This window comes from Nematostella vectensis, chromosome 10 (assembly GCF_932526225.1).
Source record: "Nematostella vectensis chromosome 10, jaNemVect1.1, whole genome shotgun sequence".
Classification (NCBI taxonomy): Eukaryota; Metazoa; Cnidaria; class Anthozoa; order Actiniaria; family Edwardsiidae; genus Nematostella; species Nematostella vectensis.
In genome coordinates this window covers 10,376,177-10,388,455 of record NC_064043.1, presented here as the reverse complement: position 1 = coordinate 10,388,455, position 12,279 = coordinate 10,376,177, and the positions used below count along the sequence as shown (strand labels likewise).

Genomic DNA, 12,279 nt, shown 5'->3' with positions numbered 1-12,279 from the left:
AAAAGGCACCTGTGACGAATTCTACTTTCCCACACCAAGAAGACGCACCATATATTTATCCTCCAGATCCCATAACCTCTTTTGCAAAAACAAATTTCTTTGCAGGAGTTAAAAAATCACCCTAATATGCATGTATTTGGCAAATATAGTAGTCCAATTTTTTTTACTTTTAGTTTTTGTTTGATCTGAGTGTCTTGTGGTTATTTCATTATTTCTACTCAGATATACGTTTTACGTTGTCTTTAAAAAAATCCGCTCAGCAATTTTATCAAACAGCGTAGAGTTTCAGTCTTATAAGTGGTGTATCCTTTAAAACTCCTATATCACAAACCGATACAAGTTTGAAACGATAAGTTGGTAGCTTTTTCTATTCTTGTCGGGATATTTCCTCCCACAATTCCATTTTACCTAAATATCACTTTTACTCTAACAAGTAATAAAAACAACGCTCAGCAAAATTCAAAGTGTTTAGTCAGCACTCGAAGCCTGGGAAAGTCGCTCTGCTGTGAGTTCTCACCGATAATTCACTGAGGTGTTTAGCAAATAGCCTTCGGGACCCCTGGTGTATAAGAACTTGTGTCCATAATTGTTTAAAGCTAAATGTGCAACAAGAAGCCTCGACAAAAGTTCCTGCATAGGCAAATCTTCAAAGGTTAAAAGCATTCCTACACCCTTTTCTGCTTTCGCTATTTACAAAATTGAATGCAATTCTCTTACTGATGACAAAAAGCAAAATTTCGAATACAGGTTTGAAAAAAGTATCCAAAATCTAAATTGAGATGTATATCCATGCAATGTATCCAATACATTAGCCTGTGTGTTTTCTTTATGTCGGCGTTTGTTGATTGTAATCAGTATATGTCCTAATAGCTCTTGTGACCAGCAGGGAGGCTAGGCGTTGATGCCTCATGTGTAACAACACCCAGAGGGGTATACATTCTGCACATTTGCTAAGGGTTTTTATACGCACATCAAAAGTGCAAAATGAGAGCCCTTACTGGCGGTGCCTTTGATTGAACTTCGCTTTCTTCTCTCATTACGTCCTACTGCTTATGCCGAAAAGTTAATAGCAAAACCAAAGGGCCGTACTCTCCGAAGTTTAATCTCTACACGTTTAGCTGGTAACACAGTAACAGAATTAAAGTTATGACGTGGAGTCATTTAAACTATCTATACAAAGGGCAACCCCAGGCTTTTCATTTAGATCCGACATCAGCGCAGGTTCAAACATTGTTCTTGTCACGGTAACAGTGATCGGTTTGTCTGTAAAGGGAGCGCATCATATGGGGTGCTACCAAATTTAAACATACTTGAACAAAGATGAGTGTCAATGGACTACAGAAAGTCTTCTGTCTCTATAAGGTATGTTTCAATATTTTTGAATGGTAAGCATAAAAGTGAAAGACAAATGAAAATATTGTAGTTGGCAAAAAAGAAAACACTAGAAAATTTTATATATTTTAGAAATGAGTTTTTTATCTATTCCTGCACATTTGACGCACGTTTTTGCTGCAAATAGATTTTGAACTGCTACTCAATGGAGTTGGAGCTATTGGGAATATTCTGTTAAGATTGTAGATTCTAATCGTTCAATAAAACAGATAAGTCAACGTATTTAGGCAAAGGCAAAAGCGGGAGATAGTTATCACGGGCTTTCTACACGCTTGATCGTGCGCTCGTATCGCCTCACGCTCATATATCACGCATCACATTTCACGTGAAGCAACCACAAAACAACGCTTCTTGAAATGGAACTTGGTAATGCCTTTTTTATTTTGTGTAAGGAGACCTATACAAGCTGATCGATAATGTCTTCAGGGATTGCAGGTAGGCTTTTGGTTATACCTCACGAATCTGATAAACAAGAAATTCAAATTTACGTGCAATCTGAAGGTAACTTTCGATTATATTTGCATTTTTATTTTGTACCATGCTTTTACACCATTGTGGTTCTAAACATAAATGTGTCTATTGGTATGTAAACACTCTATTGCAGACAAAAGCCTGTATTTTTCTAAAAAAATTCGTTCTCCAATACCTCCCACCCCTCCCACCTAAGTAAAAGAATGTCGATCACCCACTCCTTTAATTAATGTTTATAATTGAGAATACAGCTGCTTATTTGCAAGGAAACTTCAAAATAACAATCTACGAATTAATTCTGATATGTTATTGGATATGTTATTGACGATATTTGGTAGAAAATATCTTGTTTACTTGCTTAAATTAGCCTATGGAAATTGATGCTTTGTGACTCGCCATTGAGCGGGAGCATAAAATGGCGGCATGATTGGCCTTCGTTAATTTGGACTTGGGGTCAAGGTCTCTTTCAATCGCCTGTTTTATCCTTATAAAATATTTTGGAGCATTCTCAAAACGATTCCAAAAGACTTTGCATTAGGATTGTAACACATATAATCTATAGGTTATCTAGAATCTAGTTAAAACCAAAAGATTCAAAGCTACCAACTAATGACTGGTAAAGTCCTTCCAGGTGACCAGAGAAAATAAGAAAAGATCGAGTGCCGTCCCCCATCCCCCTATTAGATTAAATAAAAGGATACACTAGTAATAATAACAGCATATACTTGTAGCTTATAAAATTTTTTTGCTTGGCTATATTTAGATATTAAAGTGGTAGTGTGATCATTTGGTGACGAGGCAAAGGCAAGATGTCTGCCTTGTTCATTAGGCATCCATGTCCAAGCTAATACTTTTAATATTGTTGAATATTGTCTTATTTTTCTCCTGTAAACGTTGCATTCTTATTAACTTAGGCTTCTTTATATATTTTTCTACTTTAAAAAAACTCAATCCCTTTTATCAATCCCTTAAATTACCTGAGGCTTAAAAAATGTCGACCAACCACTCCTTTGTTATTGTTTATAGTTGAAAATACAACCGGTTTATTTGTACGGAAACCTTAAAATAACAATCTACGAATGAATTCTGATACGTTATTGAAGATATTTGATTAAAAATATCTATGGAAATGGATTTTTTGAGTCACTCAGTAGGAGCATAGAATGGCGGCGTGATTGACCTTCTTTAACTATACCGATAAATCGTCATTTTTCATCCTTTTGGTTTTCGCCACAGTCTTACGAGTTGTGGAAGAAATGTGCTGCATTTACTTGAATAATATGGGAAAAGACCGGTTACTGCTATTTTAAGACTTAGCAATTTTGTCTCCAAAAAGAATAACAATTACTTAAGCGGAAAGTCTAAATGAGGGTTACATTAAATAGAACGGATGCATCTAAAAGAGCGTTAAGTAAATATGTAGTCATATTAAGTGTTTGTTTGATTCATATCATGACCTGAGCCTTCTAGGTTTCACGGAATCGACGCTACTGCACTGGTGGGACGAAGAGTGACGTGAGGGGGCGTGGCCTGAGGATAAGGAAGCGAGGATGTAATGATACATACGAAACAATAATCTTAATGTTGTAATGTGTGGGGAAAGGGAAGGAAAGCACAGTACGTTGTGTGTGTGTGTGGGGGGGGGGGGGATGGGGGGGGAGGCGTTCTAGAAAACAGTAAAACAAAGTAGACATGAGTTAAGAGACGATGGTGTGATAAACGGGGTGGTAAGACGTGCAGGTGTGGAGGGCGGGAGGGCACATAAAGGAGGCAAGGTATAATAAAAAAAAACTGATAAAAGGATGAGTTTATAGATGTTTGTGTCGCGGAGATGCGGAGAGGGGTTAACACTATGTAGGTAAGGGTATGTTGTGCGGGGAAAGGGGAGGGGAGAAGAAGGGCACGGTACATAGAGATGAAAGAATGTCATAAGAGATACTAATGAAAGAGTAAAATTGCTTTGTGTATTGTGCTGGGTGTATTGCATGTAATAAAAGAAAGGGAAAGAGAGTATGATGGGTGTGTGTCAGGTGAAGGGAAAAAAACGGTATGTACGTGTAATAAATTCCAATTCAAATTGACAAGCTAAATAAGAAGTCCTTGGGAAACGCAGTCTCGACAGCCGACCTATAAGAACATGGTCACGGTTAATCATTTTTTACTCGCTGTCAAAAAAATCATAGACAAAAAGTCCTACAGCTTCATAAATAATCTGAAAATAAAATCCTCAACTAAGTAAAGTCCCTCACAGTCTAACTCCCGAAAAAGAAAGATTGGAAATATATTTAGCTGCTTTTTCACACACTTATCGTCACTTCATCACGTGACTCAAGAACAATGAAATTCATAGAAAACATATATGATTTTGGACTTCATGTTCAGAGATGGCGAGAGTATCATAATTTGATTGAAGACGTTTTTTTTTTACATGATACTGCTGCCCCAACAATTATTTAGGTTAAACGCACGATGGCCTATGATATATTATTTAGGATGATGGCCTATAAAATGTGCGCACCCAAAGTGCGCAGGCGCCTAGTGTTTGTGCGCGTGAAAAATAGCGCGCAAATCAATTATTGCCATATTTGACATCAATCATACCGTGAACGCGACATGGGGTGCGTAGGCCCAATACTTTAACTAAAACAGGTCAAATGTCCAACAGGATTTTTATAAAACCTTCAAGACCGCAACAATCAGATTCCTTAACTACACATTATTTGGTGTTACAAATCCCATGTTTGAGAATGTGACATAACGATTATATATATATATACAGGAACAACGGAAAATGCCTTTGTATAAAAACTTCGCAGTTACATATTTTTATTTTCGAAAAAAAAAACTCAATGCGCTATCGCGCGGGTCAAACAAAGTAAAATGACCTTTTTTTGGTAAAAATATGAAATAGCTTAGTTTGTGTAGTTTGAGTTCAGAGATTAATGAGAGCAACAGAGAGTGACACAAAAAAAAAATAGAAGAACTGCTTCCCAGGATCTTACAAAAAAGGTGTGCTTACAGCTACCATATTGGTAGCCCAAGCAATGTCGTATGCTTTCCCAGTAAGAGTGACGTGCCCTGGCAAGATGCTTACGTTAGCATGCTATTTCAAAAGTCATTTTCTAGAGTTAACAGTACAGTACAGCAGTTGGTCGAGATTTTGTTATTACTTCGCGGACACTGCCACACACAGGTGAGACACATAAGAGTGATCGACGTGGGCTCTGTTCGGGCGACAAGTTTCCTATAAGCCTTTAAATTTTTTATAACTTTCAAAGTCGTTTTTGCATCTTAAGCAGATAGCGTTAAAATCTAAAGCTCTCTTTTAGGTCCAACTGTTCTGTTAATGCCCGACCTTGATCACGCTAAAGTTGGCGTTTTCTGTCTCTTAAAACTGTTTCCCTTCGTATTCTTGTATTTTTAGTCCCACACGCGAAACATGGACTCGGGGAAGTTTTGAAAAAAAATATGTTGAAATATTTGAGATGAGTTTCATTAAGCATTCACGAGTTCTCCGGAGTTCCGATCTTAAGCCTTTTAGCGCAAAAATGTGTTACAAACCTAGCAGTCCTTTTTAAAAAATGTAAAGGACGATCCTATTATCAGCGTTTCATCCCCTAAGAATCACGTTTATCAAAAGCACTAATTGTGAAAACCTCTACGCTTGTGACTGGCTTGTCTATCTACAGAAGAGCAGTTTCAAATTATTGTGCTGCTGTACAATTCAAGTATAAAATGTACAACTGTTACTAACCTCAAACGGTCAACACGCTAGGTCGGTCCTTGTGTCTTCCGTCCGTCCGAAAACAATCCCAGTAAACATGATTCGTCCAGTGAATTGTGGCCTAAAGGGCGCGCGAGCACATAACATCCATTGCCCAGTGAAACACCAAGACCCTTTCGTTACAAACTCCTTCAAAGCCTTAACCAGTCATCTTTAGCTCCATGTCGTGAGCAGTCACACAAATTGGGTGATTTTTCTTTTGGGACGACAGCAGCTAGAAAAAAGGGTCTGGTTTGGCCGTTGCTCTCCGCTCAACTCATGGTTGCCAATGCGCTCAGAACAAAAAACTATTAAAAATTTGTGAGTAATGGTTTTTTGTGATCGCAAAGAAGTATAAAAAATTAACGTAGGTTGTCTAGTTTTTGTCAGACAAACACACCTGTATAAATGTTGAATGAAAATTGGTTCAACAACTTGAAAATGTTTTTTAAGAAAGAAAACCCGCAAAAATGTTTCTTCCATTTGTTTAGTGTCTTTCACACTTTTTCCTTCAATGTGTTCAAGTTTTGGTTAACGTTTGGCGGAATTTGGCCAACCTTTGATCCCCTTTCTCTGCGTGTCCTATAATAGTGCGCCCAAAGAGAAATGTTTAGAATGATTTGTCTGTAATAAATCATTCACAAGCACCTGTTATCCCACGAATTCTGCATAAATTTTAGCAGGAAACGGGCTTGGTTTGGATGTGCTCACATATTTAGAACCTCGCGGTCGAGAAGAAGTGAGTTCACAAAAAGGCCTAGGAGATGTATTAAGCGGACGGCTGAGTTGGCGGTGAACTGAATTGTAAGCGTGTTGTTTTCAGCCCTTAGCCACAATGAGTTATGTGTGATGAAATAATAATGATCTCAATTCATCAACTTAACTGCCATGTAAGCCTTCTGAATGGAAAGAATGGCTAAGGCAAACTCTACAACCAATCGCAACTTGCGCTTGAAGCTCTTTGTAACTAATACATGGGCTATAGTGTTGAAAGCGTCGTGAGTTGTTACGGCGTTAGCGTACGAAAGGTATACATGTACACATTGGGTTCCTACTGAGATTATTTGTGATAACAAACCGACAGTTTGGCTAAAGCTGTAATTTAGGCCGACAAACACGTTAGACCTGCAATTAGGGATTTGAACGCCTCGGATAAAATATTAATTGCGCGAGCAAAAAGGTTTTTCCCTAAAAGCCCCTCCTTTCCACTGTTGATTTAAGTTTTATAAAACATAACAGTTCGCAATTGCACGCGAGAGATGTGACAAATGATGAGCAATTTTATACCAAAATTATAAAAATGATTTTTTGTTCATTTGAAGATGCTTGTAAAAATAAGGTTATATTCAAAACCACTGAATTCAACATTTTTTAGGAAATTTCATTCATATGGTAAACACTCGTGCAACGATTTTAAAAATGTTTATGTATGAGAAAAAATTGAAATAGCATATTTTTTTAAGAAACAACTATGAGCTTATAAAAAAAAACACTCGCTTGTTTCTCCTGCGAACGCGCAAAAGGAGAGACGACGAAACGTAATCACAGCTCGTCTTTTTTCCCTTTAGATTTGCCGTCGATTTCGACCAATCGACTCGTTGGCATTGACTCGGCTAGTTTCGGAATAAACTCGTTCCAAAATGCGACTTCCGATCGACTTTCGGCTCGTATGCGATGACTAAATGCGCCTGCGCGGAGGCCAAGGGATGTGGCCGTCTCTGTCGTTGGTTTGGATCTCTGTTGATTCTAGCCACGAACTTTAAGATACGTTGTTACTTTGCTGGATTTATCTTATCCTTTAGTAAGATTTTTAAGCTGTCAAGTTGATAACATGAATGCGGAGATTTTCGCGGGGCCTTTTGCATATAAAGTTGATTTCGCAAAAATAACCAACACACCTTTCCACAACACCTTTCCTGGCTGTCGCCAAAAATGCATCAGTGTTTTGTTTGTATAAAATTGCCAGATTTTAAACGCTTTTGCTTACTATCCAGGAGCTAGCCCCTCCTTAACACCACATTCAGCCGTACTTAGCAAAGTATTGTTCAGAAGGTTTTTTTGCTTAGGATTTGGCACAAGCCGGACCACCCTCCCTCCCTCAGTATATAGGCAACTTCACTTACCCGTGCTTAGCAAAGTCAGCCTTCTCCGCTCAGAGTGGCATCAGACAAACCCTTCTCCCGCTCAGAGTGGCATCAGACAAACCCTTCTCTCGCTCAGAGTGGCATCAGACAAACCCTTCTCTCGCTCAAAGTGGCATCAGACAAACCCTTCTCCCGCTCAGAGTGACATCAGACAAACCCTTCTCCCGCTCAGAGTGGCATCAGACAAACCCTTCTCCCGCTCAGAGTGGCATCAGACGAACCCTTCTCCCGCTCAGAGTGGCATCAGACAAACCCTTCTCCCACTCAGAGGGGCATCAGACAAACCCTTCTCCGCTCAGAGTGGCATCAGACAAACCCTTCTCCCGCTCAGAGTAGCATCAGACAAACCCTTCTCCCGCTCAGAGTGGCATCAGACAAACCCTTCTCCCGCTCAGAGTGGCATCAGACGAACCCTTCTCCCGCTCAGAGTGGCATCAGACAAACCCTTCTCCCGCTCAGAGTGGCATCAGACAAACCCTTCTCTCGCTCAGAGTGGCATCAGACAAACCCTTCTCCGCTCAGAGTGGCATCAGACAAACCCTTCTCCCGCTCAGAGTAGCATCAGACAAACCCTTCTCCCGCTCAGAGTAGCATCAGACAAACCCTTCTCCGCTCAGAGTGGCATCAGACAAACCTTTCTCTCGCTCAGAGTAGCATCAGACAAACCCTTCTCTCGCTCAGAGTGGCATCAGACAAACCCTTCTCCCGCTCAGAGTGGAATCAGACAAACCCTTCTCTCGCTCAGAGTGGCATCAGACAAACCCTTCTCCGCTCAAAGTGGCATCAGACAAACCCTTCTCCGCTCAGAGTAGCATCAGACAAACCCTTCTCCGCTCAGAGTGGCATCAGACAAACCTTTCTCTCGCTCAGAGTGGCATCAGACAAACCCTTCTCTCGCTCAGAGTGGCATCAGACAAACCCTTTTTTGCTCAGAGTGGCATCAGACAAACCCTTCTCTCGCTCAGAGTGGCATCAGACAAACCCTTCTCCCGCTCAGAGTGGCATCAGACAAACCCTTCTCCCGCTCAGAGTGGCATCAGACAAACCCTTCTCTCGCTCAGAGTGGCATCAGACAAACCCTTCTCTCGCTCAGAGTGGCACCAGACAAACCCTTCTCTCGCTCAGAGTGGCATCAGACAACCACTTTTTCCGCTCAGAGTGGCATCAGACAAACCCTTCTCTCGCTCAGAGTGGCATCAGACAAACCCTTCTCCGCTCAGAGTGGCATCAGACAAACCCTTTTTTGCTCAAAGTGGCATCAGACAAACCCTTCTCTCGCTCAGAGTGGCATCAGACAAACCCTTCTCCCGCTCAGAGTGGCATCAGGCAAACCCTTCTCCCGCTCAGAGTGGCATCAGACAAACCCTTCTCCCGCTCAGAATGGCATCAGACAAACCCTTCTCTCGCTCAGAAAGGCATCAGACAAACCCTTTTCCCGCTCAGAGTAGCATCAGACAAACCCTTCTCTCGCTCAGAGTGGCATCAGACAAACCCTTCTCCAGCTCAGAGTGGCGCTCGAAGAATTTTTTCAAAACGAAACAGGGTTCTCACCCAGGGGCAAAGGTCAAGCGCAAGTGAAATAGCACACCAGGGCGGAGGAGTAAAGAAATCTGGAACGTTCTCGAACTTGTACACAAACGGTTCCCGACCAGTATTGGCAGGGGTGCTGGCCTCGAACATATAGCTGGCGCGACAAACAATGAGTCCGAGTATAAGTCCATAACTAACTGACGTAAAGAGGCACTATTGTTGGGTTCCCTGTGGTCTTGGTATTCAAACTTGATTGCTTCTATACGGATTGGATCGTTTTCAAACAGCTTTTTAAATCTGTGATCTACCATTTGATGGAGCTGTTTCAGCGAAAGGCCTTCCTTCATACCCGGCATCAGCATCCCAGACAACGCCCCCTTGTTAGCAGCACGCGGGAATGCGTTCTGTCTGATACATTTCAGCCGTTTTTCGTAAAACCACGACGTGAAAACTCCAACTTTCACGGTCAATTGAAGACGCGAATGTTTGCACTGTAAACTCCACTAACTACGTTCGCTGATGTAGAAAGAATGTCCTTAGTTTATTTTTATTTGTCTCTGACTATAATGTTTTGTTTACAGGCGAACCAGGATAAGAATCAGTCCCTCGTGATCCGGGAAAATAAAATACAAAATCGAGCATTAATATTTTGAAAAGAAATGTTTTGATAAGATAAGATAGATAAGTTGATACACAAAAAAATCAAATATAAAAACCACAAAAAATAGTTTTAGTTGTCTTGCTCGGCTTTGATATCCCTGCGCACCCTCAACTAACAATTTCTCCACCCCCCCCCCCCCCCCCCTCTATTCACATTATGATGAAAAGCTGAGGGTACTTATCAAAGAAGAGATGTCCACAGATGTTTTTTGTTCTAATGTTAAATTTTCTCTTTTCCAGAAAACACTTCACGTAAGAGCTAATCATCGATTATGGCAGCATAGATAGAGCTATCAAGAGCAGGCCACCCTAACTTTTACATTTTTTTAACATAGTTACATTTCAGAAAATTCCTCAATTTTACAAAATTATCAAATGTAATTGTAACAATTTTGCTACATGAAAACTGTAATGGTGAATACTTTCAATCAATAAAAACCATTTCAATAAGCAAGTCTTCCACCTGCTATGTACTGTTTGTACATTTTTTAGATCAATGAAATTATTTCTCCTTTTATGTATCGAAACATAGAATCATTTACCTTAAATATAACATTCTGCTGTTTACATAAAAACTGCTAAGGGATTATTTTCTGAAAAATATTCTAGACCTCTCCGACACGAAATTCAATCGAATTTGGGGTATCCGCTTTTAGGCAGTGCCTTAATATATCTAGTACCAGTGACTGCTATAAGTTTTCAATATGGTCCCTAAAACTTAAGAACACGGAAATATACACTTGCCTATGCAAAGGCCCACGCCGAGCATGCTGGACGCAGCAAGGGTAATAATTATTACTGAACATTTTTTATGCCAAAATACTTGTTAAATATATGTAGTTCTTTATACATACATATAAAAATAGAACATATATCTCACAACTATAAATCGCATTTCAGGCACGTATGTGCCTTCAAAGAGGAATAATAATGCAATCGAATTATGTGCTGACATTCCCTATAAGTGGGGATTGGGTTAATTTTTTGTGTGTGTGTGTGTGGGGGGGGGGGGGGGGGGGGGGGAGGAGAGGGTGCTTCAAATATAATACGACGCATACCGTCAGGCCGCGCCCCACACGATTCGACTCAGCGACTCGAACTCGAATCTATCAACCACTCTCGAACGGATTCACGGCATACGCTGTACCTTCCATGTACCTATTTCCAAAACAATAGCTTCGATTAAATTAGGTACATGTTCGGTTCGATGTATGCCTACGTAAACCTACGTACCTTATCGAGGGCGTAGAAGCACAAATAAAAGGCAGGAGTATAACGACAACTGGAACCATTTATTACGCCATCTTTTGCATCCCAAAACTCTTCCTCGTGTCCCAAGTGCGGGGGGACCCGAGCCCCTGCTAACAATTGCTTATTTCCGGTAAACAAGAACATCCGGTATATAACAAACATAATCAATTATATACATCCATTTTTTTCAAACGGTTTTTCATCCTTTTTTTTTTTTAATCAGCAGCGTCTGTAAGATAAGTGCGTAAAATAAGTCGGTTTGTTTATGATAACACGTTCAATGATCATTTTTTGTATATTACTGCCAACCTACGACAGTAAACAAAAAAAAACTGTCGAGGCGTAAGTATGTAAGCGTACAGCTCACTGTCAATGGTTCTGTCAAGCTCGACCAAGGCAAAATTCCCGCCAAAATTAGCCCATTTTGACCGTTGTGATATACGTGAAGTAACATGGAGTCAAGTTACATTACACTGCATGACGTGATAAAAAAAAAGAGAGATGAAAACTTTGAGTAATAGGGAGTAATATCTATACCCGATGTTTCTTGACTATTAAATGGTTGTTTTCAGCTGATTTAACGTGAAATAGAATAAAAGTATCTGGAAAGTTTGAAAATAAAATAGAGCGGTGAAAGTTGCACCAAGTAAAATGTCGTGACGTGAAGTAACATGACGCCACATAACGTGAAATAAAAAGACGTTACGTGACGTGAAGTAACGTTGTGATAGACGTGAAGTAACATGGAGTCAAGTTACATTACACCGCATAACGTGAAACAAAAAGACGTGACGTGTGAAGTAAGATAATGTTCTATTACGTAACGGGACGTGAAATAATTTGGGCGTGGAGTCATGTGACTTCATGTGACCACTTCATGCACGTTAGGCGCGTGAAGTAACGTAGCGATAAGATAAGGAATTACAAAATACTATAGGTGGACGTGACAGGAAGTGACGTGAAGTGGCGGAACTTAAAGAGATGTTTCTCTGCGAGTTTTATTATTCTTAGTATTCTTGCCGTGATGTGACGGAAGTGAAGTTACGAAAATAAGAAGGAAAGTTGAGA

At 40.2% G+C, this 12,279-nt stretch overlaps 1 protein-coding gene and 1 long non-coding RNA gene across 3 annotated transcripts in view; one reads left to right on the top strand and one right to left on the bottom strand.

Annotated features, from left to right (window-relative positions):
* LOC116603049 (transmembrane protein 272) overlaps positions 1-10,410 on the top strand; it is a 41,013-nt gene extending 30,603 nt beyond the window's left edge. For both annotated transcript variants that reach the window (XM_032363996.2, XM_048733516.1), the window contains one exon: positions 10,201-10,410. In XM_032363996.2, the coding sequence (XP_032219887.1) occupies positions 10,201-10,216 (16 nt within the window). In that variant the 3' untranslated portion in view covers positions 10,217-10,410. The remainder of the gene's footprint in view (positions 1-10,200) is intronic.
* LOC125573161 lies at positions 2,747-6,707 on the bottom strand. Its single transcript, XR_007313979.1, has 2 exons — positions 5,618-6,707; positions 2,747-3,393 (listed from the first exon to the last, which is right to left on the bottom strand). It is a non-coding gene; the product is annotated as an uncharacterized LOC125573161 (long non-coding RNA).
* Positions 10,411-12,279: the final 1,869 nt, after the last annotated feature.